Source organism: Vespa velutina, chromosome 8, assembly GCF_912470025.1.
Source record: "Vespa velutina chromosome 8, iVesVel2.1, whole genome shotgun sequence".
In the NCBI taxonomy this organism is placed as follows: Eukaryota; Metazoa; Arthropoda; class Insecta; order Hymenoptera; family Vespidae; genus Vespa; species Vespa velutina.
In genome coordinates, this window is record NC_062195.1 from 1,381,910 (window position 1) to 1,405,000 (window position 23,091).

At 29.2% G+C, this 23,091-nt stretch overlaps 6 protein-coding genes across 8 annotated transcripts in view; 5 read left to right on the forward strand and 1 right to left on the reverse strand.

The window, feature by feature from the left end:
* Nucleotides 1-20: 20 nt before the first annotated feature.
* On the forward strand, nucleotides 21-1,742 carry LOC124951298 (ribonuclease P protein subunit p40-like). Its single transcript, XM_047499506.1, has 6 exons — nucleotides 21-201; nucleotides 347-491; nucleotides 591-755; nucleotides 878-1,003; nucleotides 1,116-1,299; nucleotides 1,388-1,742. The coding sequence occupies exons 1-6, from the start codon at nucleotides 82-84 to the stop codon at nucleotides 1,728-1,730; spliced, it is 1,083 nt and encodes a 360-aa protein (XP_047355462.1). The 5' UTR covers nucleotides 21-81; the 3' UTR covers nucleotides 1,731-1,742.
* LOC124951293 (kinesin-associated protein 3) lies at nucleotides 286-7,122 on the reverse strand. Of its 2 annotated transcripts, none has more exons than XM_047499499.1 (17): nucleotides 6,803-7,122; nucleotides 6,540-6,657; nucleotides 6,286-6,448; nucleotides 6,014-6,220; nucleotides 5,809-5,945; nucleotides 5,353-5,680; nucleotides 4,938-5,116; nucleotides 4,674-4,842; nucleotides 4,490-4,590; nucleotides 4,186-4,404; nucleotides 3,850-4,015; nucleotides 3,660-3,785; nucleotides 3,499-3,597; nucleotides 3,261-3,346; nucleotides 2,997-3,183; nucleotides 2,794-2,884; nucleotides 286-2,685 (listed from the first exon to the last, which is right to left on the reverse strand). In XM_047499499.1, the coding sequence occupies exons 1-17, from the start codon at nucleotides 6,826-6,828 to the stop codon at nucleotides 2,547-2,549; spliced, it is 2,541 nt and encodes an 846-aa protein (XP_047355455.1). In that variant the 5' UTR covers nucleotides 6,829-7,122; the 3' UTR covers nucleotides 286-2,546. The 2 variants fall into 2 exon arrangements, with proteins under 2 accessions (XP_047355455.1, XP_047355453.1); XM_047499497.1 differs by having other exon boundaries at nucleotides 3,493-3,597; nucleotides 6,803-7,121.
* A 474-nt stretch (nucleotides 7,123-7,596) lies between these two features.
* LOC124951294 (N-alpha-acetyltransferase 35, NatC auxiliary subunit) lies at nucleotides 7,597-11,199 on the forward strand. The gene is made up of 10 exons (XM_047499500.1): nucleotides 7,597-7,758; nucleotides 7,950-8,011; nucleotides 8,467-9,002; nucleotides 9,102-9,294; nucleotides 9,369-9,550; nucleotides 9,620-9,952; nucleotides 10,027-10,413; nucleotides 10,508-10,681; nucleotides 10,766-10,882; nucleotides 10,978-11,199. Exons 1-10 carry the CDS (start codon nucleotides 7,700-7,702, stop codon nucleotides 11,116-11,118), a joined length of 2,184 nt encoding a protein of 727 aa, XP_047355456.1. The 5' UTR covers nucleotides 7,597-7,699; the 3' UTR covers nucleotides 11,119-11,199.
* Nucleotides 11,200-11,281: 82 nt separating this feature from the next.
* LOC124951302 (IQ and ubiquitin-like domain-containing protein) lies at nucleotides 11,282-14,688 on the forward strand. Its single transcript, XM_047499515.1, has 5 exons — nucleotides 11,282-12,524; nucleotides 12,634-12,861; nucleotides 13,068-13,612; nucleotides 13,691-13,891; nucleotides 14,038-14,688. Exons 1-5 carry the CDS (start codon nucleotides 12,301-12,303, stop codon nucleotides 14,418-14,420), a joined length of 1,581 nt encoding a protein of 526 aa, XP_047355471.1. The 5' UTR covers nucleotides 11,282-12,300; the 3' UTR covers nucleotides 14,421-14,688.
* Nucleotides 14,689-15,714: 1,026 nt separating this feature from the next.
* Nucleotides 15,715-22,698, forward strand: LOC124951296 (IQ and ubiquitin-like domain-containing protein). 2 transcript variants are annotated; one of them, XM_047499504.1, is made up of 3 exons: nucleotides 15,715-15,837; nucleotides 19,850-20,243; nucleotides 20,844-22,698. In XM_047499504.1, the coding sequence occupies exons 2-3, from the start codon at nucleotides 19,900-19,902 to the stop codon at nucleotides 22,063-22,065; spliced, it is 1,566 nt and encodes a 521-aa protein (XP_047355460.1). In that variant the 5' UTR covers nucleotides 15,715-15,837; nucleotides 19,850-19,899; the 3' UTR covers nucleotides 22,066-22,698. The 2 variants fall into 2 exon arrangements, with proteins under 2 accessions (XP_047355460.1, XP_047355459.1); XM_047499503.1 differs by having other exon boundaries at nucleotides 15,716-15,837; nucleotides 19,821-20,243.
* Nucleotides 20,969-23,091, forward strand: part of LOC124951295 (sodium channel protein Nach-like) — a 40,468-nt gene continuing 38,345 nt past the window's right edge. Inside the window, exon 1 of the mRNA XM_047499501.1 lies at nucleotides 20,969-21,049. Within this exon, the coding sequence (XP_047355457.1) occupies nucleotides 21,018-21,049 (32 nt within the window). The 5' untranslated portion in view covers nucleotides 20,969-21,017. The remainder of the gene's footprint in view (nucleotides 21,050-23,091) is intronic.

The following is a 23,091-nucleotide window of genomic DNA, read 5'->3' on the forward strand; positions in this document are numbered from 1 at the left end:
ATAAACATCAATGCATTTATGATGAACAGAACGGCGTGCTTCATTCAAACATTTGAAGTAAAGATATAGAATAAAGTTATAATGTTATGTCCTGAGGTATTGGATTTCAAACCACCACGATATCATATCAATGTTGAAAGAATAAATTATAAGAGAACAGATGATCCTGCCACAATTGTCAAACATTATTTTAATCATGTAGTAAGTAATAGACATTGAAATTGTACATTATTATAGGTTATATACAATGACACCATTTTTAGGTTATATATATAGATAAAGATATATGCATGAGAGAGAAATAATTTATTTAATTTACAATTTTTTTTGCCTTTTTTTTTTATAGGTATCCTTTATATTTCCGGAATCGAATAATATTCCAGAGAGTGTGAAAAATTGTATTTCAGATGATAGCGATTATTATAAAATTAAAGACCTTCATACCTCTGAATTGTTGAACCAACAATTTATTGAAGCATTTATTAAAAAGGGTAAAGGAATTTCCTTCTGTCGTATTGATATACTTTGTAGTATATTATACGTATCATTTTCTCTTAGTATCAATATGTATTAATTTTTTTTTTTTACAGGAGAATTAACACTACTAACAATTGGAAATAAAATAGATTTATGTAATACCATAGCTGTTACTCCAAATGGTATTTTGATAATTTCATTGATACGCGAAGATTTTCAAAAACTTGGATTAGAAGGAAATGATTCTGCTTTTGATTATAAGACAAATACGCGAAATGGTATATTACAAGTTAATAACAGTTTGAAAGAAAAATTATTACTATAATTTAACTTCTACTGATATTCATTTACTTTTTCTTTTTTTTTTTTTTTTTTTTTGCATTTATCACAATTTTCATAGTTGTGAAAATTGATTTAACGGCTAACCACTTTGTACCTGGTAAGAAGAATTATGAACGAGTTAAAATAGCATTAGAGAAACATCTTGATCTGATTTTCGATGTAATATTAATATGGGAACCACCAGGTAAATTTAATCCATTTTTTAATGGTAATGATATTTTGACATTTAGTATATATTTGTCTATAAATTCATTGACATTTAGTACATATTCATCTACAAATTATTTAATTTTAAGATGAAAAGACGTGTCCATCTTCGGTTGCTGCATGGTTTCACGAGCATGGATATACTGTTTCACTTTGTCGTCAAAAGGTTTCACAAAGAACCGAATATCGTGTTAATATACCTACTGTCATTGATGGGTTTATTGTTAATGACTTTTTTGAATGGCTTGGAGTTTTTAGTATTTCTGGAGAAATGTACGTATCGTTTTTTAAAATAATATTTATATAATATCAAATAATAACACAAATCATTTTGTTTATATTTTCTTTTGGTTTTTTTTAGAAATAATGAAAAAACATCAAAATATGTAAGTACATATGAATGTCCAAAACCAAATATATTGGTAGATCAAGTAAACTATCTACAATATACAGGATTTTTTTCTAATCGAAGAATTATACAAATTTATAATGCTATGAGAGAATATGTACCATTACAAAATAATTTACCATGGTGCAGTTTTCATGTGCAAGGATTTTCAGATAGTCCTGTTAGTTGGGATTTGAAAGAACATACATTTTTTACAGATGGTGACAATAGTTATACTGTTTTATTTTGTCCTAATGCCAAATGTATTATAAGAAAAAGTTTATGTTCTAACAATAAATCAAGAATAACTTTATAAATTTTAATTCTATAAGCAGCTCTAAATAATTCACCAGTCTTTTATACAGTTTTATAAATAAAACCAATTAAATTTAACAAAAAAATAATAAAAGAAGAAAAACCAACATAAATATTAATTCATAATTTACAAATAATTTTTTATACTTTACTAACTATATTATTGCACTAATCATATAGTGCTATAAATAATTTTACGTTCAAGGCCATATTCAGTTTATCTGCTATATTTAGAAAAAAAAACAAAAAAACAAAAAAAAACAAAAAAAAATTAAACCATAATTTTTAAGCATATAAAAAATATTCGATATCGTTGATATATCATTATTTTAAATATTCTTATGTTTCTGATAAAATCAATTTAATTTTACATATAAAACTCTTTGGTATTAGCTTCCAATATTTATGTATTTCTTAGATTGGATATTTTAAAAGATATTTATATAAAGAAGTTTTAAAAAAATGTTACATTCCTTTCTTGGAACTTTTTACGTCTACTTCGTGATATAGCAATTGTTATGTAGAATAATTGCAATATAATAATATAATAACTAAAATAAATGACTAGTAATTGAAGAGTAATGAAAAATGCCTATAAATTAACAGAGAATAAAGGCACTAGATATATACATATATATATAACTACGAGATCAAACTAATCTGTCATATAACTTCTGTCATATAGTTCTTTCAATAGAGACACATCTTTGTAGAATACTTACTCTAACATTTTGCATATAAGAAAAAAACATAAGCTTTGATACATATAGGAATCATGAGAAAATACATATTAATAATATGTAATGTAACTTTGCTCTCATATTAATACATGAGGATTATCCAAATCAGTAAATTTAACTCTGTTGCTGTAATATGAATCTTCTAAACTTGTGCCAATAGACATTCGTGATTTCGAACGTGCCATAAGTTCACCTATTTCATCGAGATCTCTATACCTGAAAAAATGTATGATGCTATTTTAAAAATATTACGATATAATATCGATATTCTATTTAATAAATAAAAATAAAAAGAAAAATAAAAAAAATAAATAATAAGATCACCTGCTAACTGGTCGACTAAGATTTTCAGATGATCCTGATGAATTTTTCATCAAAGAAAATCCATCATCTGTATTGTATAATGCCGAGTTATCTATGGAAAAATGAATTATATAATATTATTTTATTACACGCTTATAATATTAATTGGCAATGACAAAATAATGTAACGAATTGCTTGCATAAGTCTAATGATAATTAATTACCAGAAGGGAATAACATGGTATGTTTTAAAAGTTCTCCACTTAGAAATGGAGAGAGACTATCATCTTCATCTGGTAGTAAATGTGTAGCTGCATCTGCCCCTATAGATTCTACCATTTCCAACCATTGTTGATTATGTGAACGGAATTTTTCTACTTTTATACGTGCTGCCCAATTCTTGTCACACATCTAAAATATTTTTATAGTTTAATAATAATCGATTTTTTGTTTTTTTTTAAATTTTTCAACTTTTTAGAACTACTTACAGCAATAACGTCCAAACAAGCATCACAAACTTTTCTAATTGCTGGATTCTTATCATGCATCAAATCTATTAAATACCCAGGTGCTTCTGTAAATTAATTATATTATTTTATAACTAATTGAAAATTAATTCTTATAAGTATTTTATTAAATAATAATTTTTTAATGATTTTTTTTTTATTTTATTTTATTATTAGACTTATAAAGAGTAAAGCAAAATAGACTGCTTATTACCATTACCAGTCTCGCGGATTAAATAATCTCTTGTTGAATCATGTTTAGAAATTTGATAAAATACATAGATTATTTGCAAAACCATTTCATCATCCTCTTGCTTTGCTGTAATTATTATCCATATTATTATTACATATCATTTTAATAAAATACGACTTACTACAAACCTTTAAGCAATTCGATAAGAGATAGAAGTATATCTGCTTTGCACAATAAGCGAGCGCAATCTTCATCGTTTGCTGCGGTGCCCAAAAATATAACAACCTCAAGTACCAAATCATCTTGTGCTTTTCCTGTAAAATATATATATGATTTTTGTATTTAAAATACATATATAAATTTTATTACGATTCGTACCTGGAACTAAATTATTGCGTATCCAAGGTATTAAATTACATCGTTGAAGAATTTGAGAATAATCTAAATCAGATAATTCTAGATTTCCTAAAATACCAACAACTTCTATTACAAAATCCTCAGAATCTGATTGATTTACAGCCATAGCAAAATCACCTACAAATTCCTGTACATATTTATAAATTAATTTTTAAAATATCTGTATTTATAAAATAATAATATATCAGATATATATTAATAATAATAATAATAATAATAATAATAATAATAATAATAATAATAATAATAATAATAATAATAACAATAATAATAATAATAATAATAATAATGACTTACAACAAAATTCTCTTTCACTGAATCATGTTGAGAAATATTTCTAATCATTTTCATGATCAATGCATCTTGATTTCTGAATGCTTTCTGTATAAGATTTTGCAAGTGATTATTTTCTATCATAAGCTGTGCATTCCTAGCATTTGTTGCTAAGTTTACTCCAAGTGCTATTAATTCTTGTTTCAAATGTTCATCTTCAAGATTTAATATCATATCCATCACCTACAATGTTAATATTTTTTTCTTGTTTATTTGTAGGTTTTTTTTTTTTTTTAATATAGTAATTCTTTTTCTAAAAAATATTTACCATTGGAATACAATCAGTATTTGTGAACATAGATTTAACTTTATCATCCATACTTGCATGATACAACAATCCTAAAATTGTAGCTTTGCTTTTGACATCACCTATAATAACAATTTATATGATAAATTAAAAGAAATAATATATTACAATTTCTCAAAATAATTATAGATAATTGTACACCTACCATGACTGAGTAATTTTATCAATTTTGGTAACATACCAACTCGTATCATTCTTGCTCTTAACTTTGCGTCAAAAGATAAATTGAAAAGTAATTTTAATGTACTTGATATAAGATCAATATTGTTATTTTGAAGAAGTCGTGGTAGTTTCTCAATTACATTATCCTCTGCCTGTTATTATTGAAAACATATATGAGTTATTTTGTTTAAAAAAAAAAAAAAAAAAAAAAAAAGAAAAGAGAAAATATCCCAGATAGTAATTTTACCATTATATCCTTGTTTTCGCGAAAAATAGATAATTTTTTTAAAAATGTAACAACCAGAATTAATAAATCAGTGTTAGTTCTGTCCAATGTTTTGATCAACATACCAATGATATTTTTTTTACGCATTTTTCTCTCAACATCCATGTTTTCAGCAATATTCAATAATAAGTAGAAAGCGACTGCAATTATGTATATTATATATAAATTAATATAAATTTTAATTAAAAGATTTTATTTATATATTAGATTGGCCAATAACTAATGTCAGATTTTTCCGTAAGAAATTTCCTGTCTCCGCTGTTTTTAAAACAAAAGATTATTTTTTCTATATTTAAAAAAAAAAAAAAAATCTCTGTTTCTTACAGAAAATTACGAAATTACTTATTGATCAAATCAATATTACACTACAACTAACCTCTTAGCAATTGTTCCTGTTTTTTAGTTAAACTTTTAAATTTTTTGCGACTTTTTTCAAGCTCATCCTTCATCTTCTTCAAATCACTTTCACTGACACTAGAATTAACTTCTACAGATCTTCTTTTTACTTCATAATCCAGAGGACCATCAGTACTCCAAATATCATCAATAATTTTAATTCTTCTATCGCATGTATCATTTGTAGTTGGAAAAAGAACTAAACCGGTGGTATTTTCAAAATGACGTCTACATTTTTCCATGTCCTCCTTCCATTGATCATAACGGCTTAACTCAAAATTTATAATATCCATACAAAGAGAACCAATCTGTCAAAAAATATAAAATATGATGAATGTTGTAAAATATTATAAATATTATTAAATATTATTAATAATAATTAAAGTTTTATTTTCAAAACAATTATACTTCTCTAATTTATATTTTGTATGCTTACCCTATATTCAAGAACAATATTATGAAACTGGCTATACATTGAGAAGCAAAAAAAGATATATATGATGTTTGTTGAAAGTTCTATACTACGTCGCCAATCCTCTCGAAGAACTCTAGCTAAAGCACTTAATAATGAATCTAAGAAAAAAGACATTAATATTAACAATGATAATTTTATTTATTCATATTATATTCGTAAAAATTACCATTCTTAGTTAATTCCAAAAGATTGTCAGGTACACGGGCTAATTGTAGAATCAATGATGAGCCTTTTATTTTATCTGACATCTCTTCATATAATAATTCGATATAACTATTAACATTACTGATGATAGCACGTTCTGATTCACTACTTTCAATATTCATAGAATTAGAGGATGTTGGTCTTTGTGGTTGACTAGCACTATCATTTCCTATAAAAAGTATATACAAACAATTAATTAAAGATATAAAAAGATTACAATAAAAAATATCTTACCACTCTCATTTGTTCTACGTGTTTGAAGATAATAAATGAGCTGTTCAACTTCGTGTAATTTGGATTCGTGTATCAAAGAACATTTATCCATAACTTCTTTTGCCAATAAAGCTACATTAGTATCAGCATTTAAACTTTTTAATCTAATTATTTTCTGACATTCCTATAATGAAAATTTTCAATTATAAATTGAATTAATCTTAAAAGAAAAATTATTTCATATTATAAAATAGAATTAGATATATATGTTTTGCCTTGCGATCTCCAAGCATAGGATCACCAAGTTCTCCTAAAATGAGTGCTTCAACGTCGTAATTAATTACTAATGCTTTTTCCGTTGGATGTACATCCAATGTTCCAGATCTCACTTTTCTATAAATTAATAATATAAATATTTGATTGATCCAAATTTTTGACAGATACGTACACTGACAACTATCACAAAATTTTATAACACACTAGATATATGTTTGTGTAATCGATATTAAGTATACAAAGATTATTTATATCGTAATACCTTTTCAAAAATTTTGCTTCATCCATATTATATTTTTCCTTTTTTCTCACAAATAACAAAATAAATATTTTATTATAATTAATACACACAAAAATCGCGTATCCTAATAAACTTAGTCAAAACGATCTGTCAATCTCGTTGTCATTAATACCAACATTATTGATATTGATACAATGTTTTCAGGATAAAATTTTTTCCTATAAATTTGCAGTATATCATTGTTATGAACATAAGTTACCAACAAAAGTATATCTTCTTTTTTTTATTAATGTAATATCGACAATATTGAGAAATATTATGTATATTGTGTTGTTCAATGAAAAAAAAAAAAAGAAAATAAATGTAGAGAAGAGAATATTTTTTTCAAGCGTTGCTTCCCCTTTATAAAATCAAAGATTGTGTGTATCAATTGCATTCTAGTGTTTGAGACTGCGCACAAAGAATATCTCAGGTCACAAAACTTGAATAAATACATAGATGTCCGTTTAGTGTTACTAAACTTTTCCCTAAACAGAAAACAGAAAATGTGCTTTGGATGTTTATGATAAGGAAAAAAAAAAAAAAAAAAAAAAAAAAAAAAAAACAAAAACAAAAAATATTTACACTTTATTTCAAAAAGTTTATTCATTCTTTCTGTGAAACATTTTATTGAAATCTTAATTGAATAATATATATTATAGAAGAATATATATTAAGAATATATATTATAAATATGTTTTATAGAATTTATGAGATATATTATTTCTTTTCTATATACTTTATAAATGTTTCAGAGAATTTTGGTTAGATAGCGTTCGTAGTCCTTTACCAACTGTAAAATTACGTTATCGTGGTCGTCTCTCTATTGTCGAAAATATTTTTTTTAATTTAACAATTGGTGATGCTGTTAGGACAACAATGGCGACCATGGTGGAGGATGAAAATTCGGTTGATATGAATGAGGATAAAAAACTGTCGTAAGTTATGACAGATAAATAATAATGATAGTAATTTTTTAAGATATTCTTATTAATGATATTTTAAAGAAATCGTATATAGAATTTAATATCGCGGATAAGTTTCACGAGAAATAACCTAATATACAACATATTTTCTTAGGCTTCGAGTAGAACTTTTTTTCTAATTTTTATGGATATTTGCATTGCAGATTTAATCAAGTTTCCTACAATTGGGTAGATATTACCCAAGAGTTCTTCGAAGCTATTACAGGTAATCAAATAAGAGGCAGTATATATATATATATATGCATGCATGTATGTATATATATATATATACATATATATATTGTATATATATTATATATATATATATATATGAACTATATATATATATATATATATATATATATATATATATATATATTAACTAATTAGAGTAAATTCTTTTTTTTCTGAAAGTATAATATATTTAGAGAATTAAAGATTAACATTGCTTTAAGAGAAGCATATTTTTTTATATGGTATGTGCTATAGCAGAGATAGTTGAAAGATATATAAGATTTTTTAATTAATTAAGTAAAGTATGATTGAAATTCAATTTAAGATAAACGATGAATACAAAATAAATCATAATAATCTGCATATGAAAATATATAATAGTAATAAATCTCAGTAATACCTGTATAAAGATAATTTGTACTTATATAAGGTCATGCTTTTATTTAGAATTGGAACTGGGAGAACTTTTACACAATGAGTTCTTTGGTCTTTTTGAAGCTATGTCAGCCATTGAGATGATGGATCCTAAAATGGATGCAGGAATGTTGTGCAATCGAGGGAATAGCAAGCCTTGTACTTTCATACAGGCTATAGAAACGGGTGCTATTAAATTAGATAATTTAATACCTGCAGAAGTTATTGGAATTATAGATTCTACATACTCTTGCATAGTGTCTTGGTTGGAAGGACATAGCTTAGCACAAACAGTTTTCACTAATTTATATTTACATCAGCCTTCAATGATTGTGGATAAACCATTAAAGACGTTCTGCTATGCTGTGTATAAAATTATTGAAGTGATCAAGGACTGCATTAATAAAGCCTTAGTTTTTGAGGAAGAAGATTTTCAAAGTCTTACCTATGGATACAGATTACAACAGGATATTACAGAACAAAAAACAATATCTATGTTGCGAGAAGTAGAAGAGGAGTTACATAGAAAAAGTAGAATAAAACCAGTTGATGTTGAATCGGAAAAGGAGGTGAGAATTTATTTTATTTCATGAATAAAATATTTCATTATTATCGATTGAAATATTTCATATTTCTCGAATTAACTAGTGTTGTCTTTCATTGTACAGTACAATGATGGTTTAGCACTTTATGCAAGAATTAGATTTACAAAGATGTTTTATCAAACATTGTCTCTGATGGGACGGAAAGAACAGTTACAACAAAATTTAGTAGATTGTCAAAGATTATTATCAAATTGTTCTGATATGATTCAAGTTATGATCAAGACAGTGAATCGTGGGGAAAAGGCTGACGAAGTTTGTAAGTTTGATATTAATCATTCGTTTGCTTGATTATATTTCCTTTTATTTTATTTCTATTATTTTTCTCATTAGCTGATCATCCGAATATAATGGGTTTTGATGCTATGGTAAATCAGAGATTATTACCTCCTACCTTTCCACGTTATACTAAGATAAAGCCACGGGTTGAGGCTCTAGAATATCTAGATGAATTGTTAAATAGATTTAAAACCGTTACTAAAATCACTAATCATACTGGCTTTCATGCAGCACTGGTAAGTATGCGTTGTAATAAAGGATGATGGCTCATAATTTAAATGTCAAGTGAACGAATTTCTTTTTAGGACTTTTTTTTAGAATTTTCACGGCAAAGTCCATGCATATTATCTCGATCGATGTTACAAATTGTTTATTTGCCAACAACAAATCGTGTATTCGGCGTACACAATTTTGCTGATGTTTTGAAAGATGCTGCACGAAATTTTATTGCACCACCAGTACTAATGCCTAAAAGTACATTACTTCAAAATCATCAGGCCAAGGAATATGTTGATAGTTTTTTCTCACGTTGCGTTACTTTGTTTGGAAGTTTATTGCAATTAACTGGACATAACAGGGCAAGACAGAGAGATAAGTTAGCGCATTTATTAGAAGATTTTGCGACCTTACAGGATAAGGTAAGAATACATATCGATTTTTAATGACAATTAAAATTGATCTTCGATGAGACACATTTCATGTATATTTTTAGGCTGAAAGAGTAGATGGGTACTTACACACTTTAAAGAGTGACATACCAAGGTCACATTGGGCTTGCTTTGGCACTTGGATTTTGTATCATATGTTACGTGTAATGATTATGTATCTCTTAAGCGGTTTTGAACTCGAATTGTACTCTGTACATGAATATCATTATATTTTTTGGTACCTGCACGAATTTTTATATGCGTGGTTAGTATCTGCCATTACAAGGGCAGATACCTTTTTAACTGAACAAGATGTACATAATGATACACACAAAGGTAGGGGTGGTAAAAAGAGTGCCAAAAATAAAAAGAAGAAATCAACACCAAGACCCCATCATTTGGAAATTCTGATGTATCAGGCAATGCAAAATATTTGTGGCGGGTACTACAAAGTAAGTTTTTACAATCATGAGTATTGATATATATATATATGTATAACGAGTTTTATACATGTATCATACATTTATCATGTAATCATATTTTTAGGCATTGGTTGGATTTCGAATGGATGGAAAAATTCCTCTTCCAGAAACGCAATTTGACTCGGAAAGAGTAAGATATGAACATAGGTTACTGCCATTCTCTTCTCTTCTTACTCCTCCACCCGTTCATTATCAAGAATTCTCAGAAATGACCAATGCTCAAATGTATAAGAAGAATGTTAGTATATACCTATATATATATTCGATTATGGTATAAGTTATGAAATTTTATATGTGAATCTGATCGTTATTTATTGTTTAGGAAAAAGTCACGAGTGCAACACAATATCTGGCAGGTTGTTGGCACTTTCATAGAGCTAGAAATATGTTAGAACGTGCATTATCACTTTGTCCGGCAAATATTAATACCGTGAACGAGGTAAGAGTTTATATCATTCAAAGCTCTTATTTTATATTTTTTAATTTTTTGATTTTATAATTTTGTAATTCTTTTTTTCATTTTTTATTTTACAGATCAATGATCTATTAAAAGTGGCAAAGACTAATTTTGTGGTTCTAAAATTATTGGCTGACGGACATAAAAAGGATTCGAAAGACCCGCCAGTATTTGATTTCTCTTGTCATCAACATTTTCCTTTGATTAAGCTTACCTAAATTATATATCTGTAATAGTCGCATTTTACTGTATAAGTAAATATGTTATTTATTTTAGTTTACATTAAATTTTGAAAATACTTTAGCGCGTTATGCTTCGAAATGTTTTAAATTTTATTCGGCATAATCGCAAGAAAGAAGTCTTCTTTTTTTTCAAAAAACAAAAAAAAAAAAAAAAAAAAAGAAAACAACAAAACAAAAAAAAAAAAAGAAAAAAAAAAGAAAAAAAAGAAAGCAAAAAACGAATGTGTTCTATTTGAATTATGTAATGTCCTACAGTCTATATATATATATATATATACAATTATATACATTTTCTGACAAACATTTTTTGTATAAACTTTTATGCTAATAAGAAATGATATTTGTAAATAAGTTATAAAAAATCTCGTATGTGTTTTAGGGGAAAATCAATGTACGTCGCGTGCGAACAAATGTGTCTATATATTAAATAATGTTTGTAAAAGTTACAAGCCAATGTGAAATGTACATATAATATGTAGAATCCATAGTATAATGTAGATAGTGCGATAATGTTATATACATATATATATATATACATATTAAAAATAATAGGATATATCTTAGTTATGGCTTGTAGCAGTGATAGCAGTGAGGAGGAGTTCTGAGAAAAAAATTCATTTTAAAAAGAAAATAGTTGAAAAAGAAAAAAATGCCGTTTCGTTGTAAACTTCACAATCAATCTATCTTCTTTTTCTTTTTCTTGCGTATAATATCAATGATATAAATGTATGTTATCAAATTTTTTTGTTACTTGTCACGATACCACGATCTGCTTGGAATACAGAGTATTTTTTAAGTCAGCTTTATTTATAATATAAATATATAAACGTATATGCATATACAAATATATATGTATATATAAACATATATATATATATTTATATATAAACATTTGGTTTAAACATCAAAAACATTTACACATGATCTTTTTCTTATATATCTGAAGATATCTGTATTATATAGCATTTTTTCTTTTTTTTTTTCTTTTTTTTTTTTTTTTAATGAGTCGTTTAGACCAATCAAGAATGAGCGTTTTAATGGATGGACAATCTTGTTTCTTCAAATTAATTCATCGTCATCCGTCTTATCGATGAAAGAAGACGTGCGTATAATTGATGAAGAGCTTGTACTCGTCGTATAATAATCGTAATACGAAATATGGTTTTAATAACTGAAGTTGAAGATCGGAAGATCGTGAAACCTTATTTGGGTGGATGGCGAAATAAAATCACTGGTATAGAATATTTGAACGCAGTATCACAAACCGGACCACCAGCTAAAAATATTTCCTGGGATAATTGCTGTAGCATTGCCGTTCAAACGGTGGAAACTAAAGATGGAACAACACAATCGTCGTATAATAAAACCACACAAATGTGGCGGTGCGATAATATACGTAAATTAAAAAAGAAATCTAATATTCTTATCAATACGTGCATTTTAATTTTTTTCTTCTTCTTCGTTAATTAATCTTAATTGTTGTAAGCGTAGAACGGATTGTAACGTATCGAATATAAAGGACAAGTATATGACGCCAAAGTGTTATGAGCCATACGATGAAATACAATGGCGTCTCGATCTTAATCAACGTGCGAGGATTATTCAAAGGAATTATCGGATATATAGACTTTTGAAATATATGAAGGAATGTGCTCGACAATATAGAGAAATAATGAAAGAATGTAAAAGGCATCGGGAAGAGAGAATCATTATGTACAGGTACGCGAGTCTAAGAAAGAAATAAAACTATTCATGAAAATTGATAAAAAAAGTATGTGCAAAAAAATATTTTTCACCGTATTGTATAAAAAAGAAGAAAAGAAAAAACAAAATTAAAGCACTATTCCTTGCGATTGATTAGTTGTGCTTTAAAAAAAAAAAAAAAAAAAAAAAAAAAAACGTTCTGTTTTTGAAAATGTTCGCAGAAAAAGACACGAGCAGGAACTTTTACGAAAGATTAATCCACGTTCAAGAGCAGATTTTAATATGTTGTTTGAATTAATCGAACGATGGAGACGTGATCGTAAAAAGGAGATAAATGCACGTTATTTCAAAGGTACTCAACGTGCTGAAAATTGTTTCATTCTTAATAAAACCGTGGAAATGTACAACGTTATTGATAAATTTAAACAAAGGATAAGAGAGCAATACAGAACGAGGAAACGTGTTAAATTTTTAAAGATCAATTCTAAGCCTATACAATGGCACGGATATAAAGCAAAACTCATAGAAATGATCACATTGAAGACACAAAAGGCACGGGAATATTTGAGTATATTCAATTCGTTAAGTAACGATAATTTGAACGTGGAAGAACGAATGGAATTGTTATTGATGTTGAAAAAATCACTCGGATTTCACATCTGTATCTGCGCTTTCGATTTGATTTATCTATTGGACCAAGAGATAATGTTATTGTCGAGAGGCATAAAGAATTTATCTCTCGAATATTTAAGAAAGAGAATACTATGTGAGAATCCGTAAAAAGAATCGAAAAACAAAAACAAATTTATAACATTCTAATAACGATTAATTTTAATTAATATAGGTGATTATTTAAAATTCGTTGCCAATTCTGGTACTTGTGCTTGCACGAATATACGTAAGGGTTTCAAAGATGATCCCGAATGCGAGGAATTTCGTGAACCATTAGAGATAAAAACGATATTTTGTAAAAGCTGTAGAAAATTACTTCCGTGTAATAGATTTTCAGCTCACAGTGGATTGAAAAAATTAACGTCTTGCACCAGTAAATGCAATTTAATTTCTTTTTTCTTTTTCTTTCTTTCTTTTTTTTTCTTTTTTTTTTTTTTTTTTCTTTATCGCAAATACACATTGTCTACATATATTACAAAATATTAAAAAACGAAATGTGATGATCGATCGTTATTTAAGGTTGTACGTTGTTGAAAGAACAGAATTACTCTTACGTTAATTTCGAACCATACATTTTTATTTTAAATTACATACAAGCCGAAGAGAAACGAAGAAGATGTTTCTCGTCGTTGGCATTTATGATGCAGTCGAAGGACATTTATTATCTGGTTAATAATATCTGGCAAAATCATTCGATTATAAGTAAAAATATTGATATTTACTTATTAAGATTGGTCAGATACAATAAGTGCGTTGAATGGTCACCATGGAATTGTATTCTTTTAACCGAAGAAGAGGCAGAGATTCATTATTGTATCGATGATTTTACCAAAATCTATTCGAAATCACTATTACATCAGGTCTTATTGAAACACTTGGCGGCGAAGAATTATTTCAAGTAAAAATTGATAAAAGAAGATAAAAAAGAAAAGCAAAAAAAATTATCATTCCTATTGTTAGATCACATTGTATCCTATTTAATCTTTTATATTATTTATTTAGACGATTGAGCTACTACGATAAAGAATTTAGAGAATCCTCTCGATTTTACACGATACAAGACAGAAAGGATTACGTGCCATTTAACAAAGGGATTTATCTCGAAGGGTACGAGTTTTAACGTTTTAAAAAATTATCAGAATTCATGGATCTTTTTTTTTTTAATATTATTTAAATAATAATATTGTTTAAATAAATTTTAAATATATATATATATATATATTTTAAATATATTTTATATATATTTTACTTACAATAGTTTTCGAGAAATTCTTGTCGAGAAATTAGCATAGATTTCAATTATATATACCAGGGAATTAAGTTACCACGAGTCTTAACTGAGGTAAGAGCAAGACACTTTCATGCAAACAACGACGATTTAACTTCTATTAGGAAAAGTGTGCGGTTTTTTCCTTTACGATCGATACTTTCAATCAGGAAGAAAATACGCAATTAAAGCTGCCGGCGTATCCGGTACTTTGAATTAATTCATTCCGTACGAACGAATCTTTCCTTTGGAAGAAAACGAAACGATGAGATTTTTTTTTTTTTATTCTTCGTATACATTCATACAAGCATTTACGCATGCATATGCGTTGTGTGTATGTGTATATATGTGTGTGAAAAATCTTTGAAAGAATTATATAAAAAATTAAAGGTATATTACTTAGCAATTAATCTCAAAACATTTATTGTTTCCATTGTTAATATTAATACATACATATGCATACAAACGCACACGTATATATATATATATATTTTTTTTTTTTTATTTATATATATATATATATATATATTTATTTTTAAATATCACGTACTTTGACAACGACGAAATTAATCTGATTATTTTCTGATTATTTTTGTTGCGCAAATATTGCATATTATAATATGAAAACTTTCTAATTATGATGCATATAAACTAGAAAGAGCAAACGAATTCATTTGATCGATCGACCAAACGTGTTGCCATTAGCAACGATAAAGATTTAAGGTTTTACACGTTCGAAGCTCGTACTTTACCTCCCATTTATTCGTACCTTCAGTATCCATCGAACTCTTAATGCATTTGTATCGTTAAGTAAATGAATTTAACGCGGATCTTCTTCAAAGAAGTGATGCATTAACACTTTGGAAAAATACTCGTTAGATTATTTCTTTCGACGAAGACGAAGAAAAAGAAGAAGACAAAGAGAAAAGAAGAAAACAAAAGGAAGAAAAAAGTAATCCCGCCTTGATTAAGAATTCGTTTGTTAACAATTAAGAACAAACCTTTTTAATCTCTAATTAAAAACCTAACAGAGATATTTCCATTTCTATTGAGTAAGTAAATACACGTTCTGTATTTATTTTAATGAGAATCTTTTAAGAGTGTACTTGAAAAAATACACATGTATATATATATATATATCCTCGACCAGTTTGCATGCTCGTAATAATTGCATTTGATATTTATATCACATTTAATAAACATTTCACATTAGAGTAGGTTGGTTAAATTCTTTTTGAACCCTTATTTTGATTTGCTCAATTAATAAATGAGATTTTTACGAAATTCGGTGTTTTGTTTTCTTTTCGTTTCTTTTTTTGCTTCTTCTCTCTTTCTCTCATACACACACACACACACACACACATTCTTTCTCTATTTGATGTTAAAAATATAAAATATGTCTATTTATTTTATCTCATTATCAGATAAATATTTCGTTAATTCAATTTTTACACTTTCAATTCTATTTACACACAAGGAATATATCAACCTGATTGAAGTTCTCCAAGATTTGTTCAATTAAAAAGAAAACTCATTTGAATAAATAAAAACGATCAAGCACTTGGAGAAGAGTAAACATTTTGATGTGACGTTAAGCGTTCGCTTTTTTTACTGACTTAATGATAACAATTTTTGCAAAGAGACGCGTACTTGTTAAAAAAAAAAATGTTAAAAAAAGCGAAAGAAAAATAAATAATAAGAAGAAAAAACAAATCGTCCTTACGAATTTCATAAGAAACTTGATCGAGAATCACGTATATATATATTTTATTTGATATTATTTGTCAAATTTTATAAGAATGTTTTACTAACTATTTATCTTCTTGTCTAAGTTCCGGAGCTCGTTTTTGAAAAAAAAATTTCTTCACCGCGTGCCGTATCTTAGCAACCTCTTCCTCCCTCTCTCTCTCTCTCTCTCTCTCTCCTTTTCTCTTCTATCTCTTCTATCTCTTCTATCTCCTCTTCTCAATCCTTTGACTCCATTTTCCTTGCATAGTAATTCATAATATATGAAAAGTGTTACGTCGCACGTGCATCGTGTAGAAAGTATTCTCTTGGGTGGCCTTTGTTATACCGTTTGCGACCAGCTCCTACCTACAGTATCCATATACGAGTGTCAACGGCTCGTTTCACCTTTCTCTACAATCTCCGGAACAACTCTTCGTCCTCCTCCTCCACCTCCTTTTATTTCTCATCCTCTTCTCTTCTTCCTCTTCTTCTTTCTCCTTCTTCAACTTACGAAAATTAACATCTTTCATAATTATTGTGTCGCGTCTAGTCGCCACTGTTGTTCACCGCGTTATTCAACGAAACTTTCCCAAGGGAGACATTTTTTCTCTCTCTCTCTCTCTCTCTCTCTCTCTCTTTATCTATCTATCTATTTCTTCTTTTTTACTTTTTCATACACACACGTACGAGGAAAATTTATCACCGGCTTTTAATTCCCACGAGAACCGAATTCGTATTCTTCTTGAGAAAGAGAACAGCTTTGTGCAAGTATCCGTCTTTGTTTTTAACGATACACATTTACTGTATGTCTCTCTCTTTCTCTCTTTCTCTCTTTCTCTCTCTCTCTATCTCTTTCTCTTTCTGTCCTCGATCTGAAATTTCAAATATTCTTCATAACTCTTGATCGTGAGAGATGTAGACAGATAGATAGATAGATAGATAGATAGATAGATAGATAGATAGATAAATAAATAGACAGATAGATAGAGAGAGAGAGAGAGAGACCGTATTTGTCGCTTGTATTTCAATCCTCGACCTTATCCGTTTTCTATTGTACTTTGCTTGATAAAAAAAAAAGATAAAAAAAAAAAGAGAAAAATGTACACACATATATATATATATTATCTTGCGATCATCATCATCATCATCATCATCATCATCATCATCATCATCATTGTTGTCGTCGTCGTCGTCGTCGTCATCACTATTATTATTATTATTATTATTGCTATTGTTATTACTGTTATATTGTTCGTTACCGCGCCACTTCCGCCAGCCCTTTTTTTTTCCTCTTTTCATATCGCAGAAAAATATAACTGCGGATCGAGAACATTAGAATTTATTAAACGCTCGTGCCGCGTGAATATCGATAGGAGCAATCGTTTCCGTTATTGGTACGTTCGGATGATCGATAAAAGAATGGACAACGTCCAGATAGAGTTACGTCCGATGTAGGTATAATATGTATATACATACATGCATATATGCATAAAATGAAATGCTTCGATGACCGTCTATCGATAACGATCGATTAATGTGTATTCGCGATAATGGTTTCGAGGGTTCGACTTTATCGTACTGATAGAGAGAGAAAAAGAGAGAGAAAGAGAGAGAATCAATAGTTCTATTTCTTTTTTCTTATCTTCTTTCTCTCTTCTTGTTACAAAAGAGAGAGAGAGAGAGAGAGAGGGAGAGAGAGAGAGGGAGAGAAAAAGAAAAACAATATTATTCGTGGAACAATGAAACGTGACTTGAATTGATTCAATAGCTATAATTAATTTTGAAAATATGTGAATATGTATTTAAAATGGTGTTCCATTTCAAACGTTAACTTACAATTAGATGTCCCGATCGTGAGGAAAATTTAAGCCGAATGTGATAAGGAATTCTATGAGATGGTAGATATGACTACTTAAAATTGCAAAACGAGTAGTCTCTCTCTCTCTCTCTCTCTTTCTTTTTTTCTCTCTCTCTCTCTCTCTCTCTCTATACCTCTCTTTCTCTCTCTTTCCCTACACGTTCTTCTCTCAGTTCCAGGTAGTCGTCAGGATCTTAAACCGTGGAATAGTAATTTCCTTTATTGCCAGCATTATCGTTATCCCGCAGGTCGCCTTGATAGTTATCTTTCTTGGTGTGTTCTTTTGCCAACGGTTGGATGGAACTTTTGGGGGAGGAATTGGGTGGGCGAAAAAAAAAATTGGATGAGAACATTTTCGAGTTGGACTTTTTATTTTCCTCTGATAAAGTATTATTCTGTATGTATTAATAGAAAATTCGTTAAGGGAGTTTATTGGGAAGGATCATGTTCGAAGGAACACGGGGATCCTTCAAACGGGATTAAAATTTTCAAAGTTTAGAGTTTTATTGATCTGAGCGAATAGTTTTTCGTTGGTATGACGAGTGAAGGATTACGACGGAGCGTGATTACTTACTTCTTTTTTTCTTTTTTATAATATCATCACGCGACACAACGTATATTTTTTGAAAAAAAAAAAAAAAAAAAAAGAAAAAAGAAAAAAAAAAGAAAAAAGAAAAAGAAAGACAAGTTCCATTCGAACTTCGTTCATAAAGATTAAACGGATCGGATTATCCAAAAGCTCGGCTGCGATTTGTATCGATAGTTTCTCTCCCTCTCTCTCTCTTTCTCGACAATCGTAGTAAATATCTTTCACATTTATCATTTAAATCTTCGTTCGGTTTGCAATCAGAGAGAGAGAGAGACAGAGAGAGAGAGAGAGAGAGAGAGAGAGAGAGAGATAGAGAGAGAGAGAGAGAGAGAGATCGGGAGAGAAGAGGAGAAAAAAATGACCTACGAGTGTCATTATCATCGCGGATGATAAATTTTCATCGCTGCGACGCTCGGCTCCGACATGTATTATAAACCTCCAACAACGGCATGCAAGCCCGGTTGTCGATACATACGCCGCGAAAACTGGTTGCGGTTGTTGCAATATTGTCGGCAATTTTGTCCCGTGGCACCGTGCAAATATTGTAACAACTGTGTCTCGTATATATTATACCAGCCGATATATTCGAATATGAGATATATTCGATAACTCTTCGAAATATTTCGAACGTAACAATAATTTTCTCTATACTATCATTTTTCTTTCGCGATTAGATTTTCCTCGTTGTTGATTAGACGATTACATAATCACATACATATATACACGTACACAGATATATCCATATATTTTCTTTTTTATTATACTCATTCGTATTGTTACATATGTATATACATATATATATATTTTCTTTTTTCTTTTTTTTTTTGTTTTTTGTTAAGTGTAATTACAACTTTTTACAGATTCAATAAGTAAACAATTAATATTTAAGGTGAACAGTTTTATAAAAAAGGAGAGAAAAAGAAAAGGAAGAGAAAAAAAATGGTCGTGGTAGTAGAAATAATCGATGATACACCTAAAGAAAAATTATTCCTAGGAGGTTGGAGAAACACTATTACAGGAATATCATATTATAATGCTTTTACGCAAACAACTGCAGATGGTAAGGATGTTAAAAATAAGTGCAATTGTTTCGTACAAACGACGGATCCCGTGAATGTATCTACGTGTACGTATCGCGACAAGTCTATTCGAACGAGCTACGTGCCTGACTTAGAAGACAGATTTATTCGAGCCCGTGATATTTTTAACACGGCCACGAAACTAATAGAATCGACAAATTTGTCGGAGGAAGCTAGTGCAATAAAAATACAGAGATTTTACAGGTAAGAATATAATATTTTTGGTTGGTCAAATTAAAACGATCCTTTCGATCGCGAACATTTGAGAATGAATTTTTTAATAGCGAATTAAATATTTACACGAGATAAGAATATTTGTTCTAATTTAATTTTTTTCTAATCTAATTTAATCCTTATACATATAAGATATATTAATCTTATTATTGTATATTAATCTTATTTGTATCTGTGGAGCGAGGGGATGGGAGATGTAGGACATTTCAGACTAACTTTAAACTCAATTAAAACAATTCGCGCATTGAATTGTGAATGTTTTTTTTTTATAATCTTAGAATTAAAAATGTGATCATTATTTTCATGGCTTCAAAAAGTATACGTCATTTTTTTACGAGTAAAAATGATTCATTCCTTATAAATGATCAACTATTTAAAATATCTAAGGGAAATAGCGCAGTCCAAGTGTATAACTTGATATTATTTTGTAGTGTGCATAACTAAGAATAAAAAAATCTTCATTTCATTAAATTATATTATCATTATATCAATACATTGGATATCATTATTAGTAATATATCTATAAGTTAATTGGTTTATTTATCACGAAAATTGTATTATTTTTGATAGGGCTTATCGTGCAAGATACGCTGGTACAAGTTCCTCTCAAAATTTCATTCAAGAAAGAAACGATTTTGGAGAAGACTCAAGGCGTCCACTCGAGAGGATAGATCTTGAGAGGTTAGATGGTCTGCAGCCGGAAACGAAATCCGATTTCGATCGGCTCTACAACGCTTTGGACCAATGGCGTATTTTGGAGATCGAACGAGTGACCGGTAAGCTTTTCCGCCCGTCGAAGATCGCCGTTTGTAGTCTCATCCTATCGAGAGAAGTAGAACTCCTTCGTAAGATAGACGCGATGAAGAGTGCGGCGAAGCTGAAGTTAAAGGAACGACGTAGACGTAACTTCCTCGAGGAGCTTTCGAAACCTGTCCTTTGGAGGATTAATCAAGGAGAATCGATCTTAGTAGACACACCGATCGTTCAAAGGTCTCGACAATTTCGTAATCTCTACGACATGCTTTGCACGAAAAACGATTTTACGAATTCAAAGCGTATGGAACTATTGATCGGGATTAAAAAGGAAGCCGAGCCTCATACCTGCGTTTATTCCGACGAATTGATTTATCTTATAAATCAGGAGATCGATCTTTTATCCCTTAGGATCGACGTGTCCAAATTGAATTGCTTGAGAGATCGTATCGCAATCGCTTTTATATTGTTCGCCAATAATTCATTGAAAAATTATCAAATAAGTGTTATCGATAACGTTATAGATCGTAATACAAAAAGATTTTGTAAATCCTGCGGTAGAATTTTATCATCGATAAAATATCATCGTCATCATCGATTTCGTAGTTTCTCGTCGTGCGTTTATTGCATTGGTTTACGTCCTGGTAGGACTCCAAGGATCGTCTACGAGCCGTATCGACGAATGCTGAAAGAGGTCAGGCGTCTAGAGACGAGTAACCGTTGTCACACGGGCTTTGCTTTCGTTATACCTCCCAAGGTCGTTTATCGTCTGGTAAACGGCATCTGGCACGGAAAATCCGCTATTTCCGAGTGCGACCAGCTCGATCGATTGTGTCTCTTACGTTTTCGTAATGACGTAGAATGGTCACCCTGGAATACTTTACTCTTGACCAAAGAGGAAGCTCTCAAACATCGGAAGATAAGAAATCTTCAAGATTTTTACGATGCCGAGCTTCTTCGAAAGTTTCATATGAAAAATTTGCAAGCCAAACTTACCTTTCGATATTTATTAGAAACGAAAGGAAATATCGATTTTTAATTTATCATATTCGTAATTCTTAATGTTAATGAAGGATAAAAACATACCTAATATAAAATGTTAATATGATTTGAAATTTTTCACGTGCGAACGACACGATACGACGTAAGAAAAAGATATCGCAATTTTACTTTTTTTGCGATTTATGATATTTATAATAGATAAACATAAAGCGAAGATTAATGAAGAAAAAAAAACGAAAGAAAGAAAAAATATTGATGATATAAAATGTAAGTTTGACTTAAATTTTTCTCGCGCGAACATACGATAAGAAAAAGAAGAAGAAAAGAAGAAGAAAAAGAAATGAAAGAAGAAGAAGAAGAAGAAGAAGACGAAGCGGATGGACGTCGAGCGCGTATTAAATTCTAAAAGTTATCGTTGTTCTGCTTCTTTCGTTGAGCCTGTCTTCGTGCTTTCGTGAAAAGCTTTTGGTCGCGTTGATAGCGCGAGTTAATCGCGTTGCAGTTTATAAACTAAGTTTCCGTCCAAGCGAGAAGGTACTCATGAATGCGTCTAACGTTCTAAATGGCATTCTCATAACGACTTCAAGGACGAACGACGTCCTTCCTTCCTTCCTTCCTTCTCTCTCTCTCTCTCTCTTTTTGTTTTTTTAATTCTTTTTCCTTCATTTCAATGCCAAAGGTAACGATAAAAGGATCATGAAATGTTGAAAACATTTTTCTCGGAGCATCGAACGAATTTGAAAAAAAAAAAACAAAAAAAAAATGAAAAAAAAAAAAAAAGAAAAGGATCGAGGGATCCGGTTATTTATCCATCTCGTAGAAATCATAAATAACAAGGTCAAACTATAAATAGATGGATGCATATATCCAAGTATAAAATATTCTTTTATAAATGGTCATAAAGTTTAATGTAAAAAAATATATATATATACCTTCCGTCCTCACCTCCTCCAGCCCTTCTATATATATATATATATATATATAGGGGGTGAAGTATCGTTTTCTTTCTTTCTTTGTTTTTTTTTTTTTTTTTTGGAAGGGCTGTAGGAAGTGAGGGCAGGAG

What these genes read in the sequence shown, in the direction of transcription:
- LOC124951296 (XM_047499504.1), top strand. Translation starts at nt 19,900, where the DNA reads ATGGTCGTGGTAGTAGAAATAATCGATGATACACCTAAAGAAAAATTA. An exon ending in AAAATACAGAGATTTTACAG is followed by an intron (nt 20,244 to 20,843) that starts GTAAGAATATAA and finishes TATTTTTGATAG; the next exon opens with GGCTTATCGTGCAAGATACG.
- LOC124951298 (XM_047499506.1), top strand. Translation starts at nt 82, where the DNA reads ATGTTATGTCCTGAGGTATTGGATTTCAAACCACCACGATATCATATC. An exon ending in AACATTATTTTAATCATGTA is followed by an intron (nt 202 to 346) that starts GTAAGTAATAGA and finishes TTTTTTTTATAG; the next exon opens with GTATCCTTTATATTTCCGGA. An exon ending in ATTAATATGGGAACCACCAG is followed by an intron (nt 1,004 to 1,115) that starts GTAAATTTAATC and finishes TTTAATTTTAAG; the next exon opens with ATGAAAAGACGTGTCCATCT.
- LOC124951293 (XM_047499497.1), bottom strand. Translation starts at nt 6,828, where the DNA reads ATGGATGAAGCAAAATTTTTGAAAAG. An exon ending in CAGTGAAAGAGAATTTTGTT is followed by an intron (nt 4,016 to 4,185) that starts GTAAGTCATTAT and finishes AAATATGTACAG; the next exon opens with GAATTTGTAGGTGATTTTGC. An exon ending in ACGCAATAATTTAGTTCCAG is followed by an intron (nt 3,786 to 3,849) that starts GTACGAATCGTA and finishes TATATTTTACAG; the next exon opens with GAAAAGCACAAGATGATTTG.
- LOC124951302 (XM_047499515.1), top strand. Translation starts at nt 12,301, where the DNA reads ATGGTTTTAATAACTGAAGTTGAAGATCGGAAGATCGTGAAACCTTAT. An exon ending in AAAACCACACAAATGTGGCG is followed by an intron (nt 12,525 to 12,633) that starts GTGCGATAATAT and finishes TTGTAAGCGTAG; the next exon opens with AACGGATTGTAACGTATCGA. An exon ending in GAGAGAATCATTATGTACAG is followed by an intron (nt 12,862 to 13,067) that starts GTACGCGAGTCT and finishes AAATGTTCGCAG; the next exon opens with AAAAAGACACGAGCAGGAAC.
- LOC124951294 (XM_047499500.1), top strand. Translation starts at nt 7,700, where the DNA reads ATGGCGACCATGGTGGAGGATGAAAATTCGGTTGATATGAATGAGGAT. An exon ending in GTTCTTCGAAGCTATTACAG is followed by an intron (nt 8,012 to 8,466) that starts GTAATCAAATAA and finishes GCTTTTATTTAG; the next exon opens with AATTGGAACTGGGAGAACTT. An exon ending in TTGCGACCTTACAGGATAAG is followed by an intron (nt 9,953 to 10,026) that starts GTAAGAATACAT and finishes GTATATTTTTAG; the next exon opens with GCTGAAAGAGTAGATGGGTA.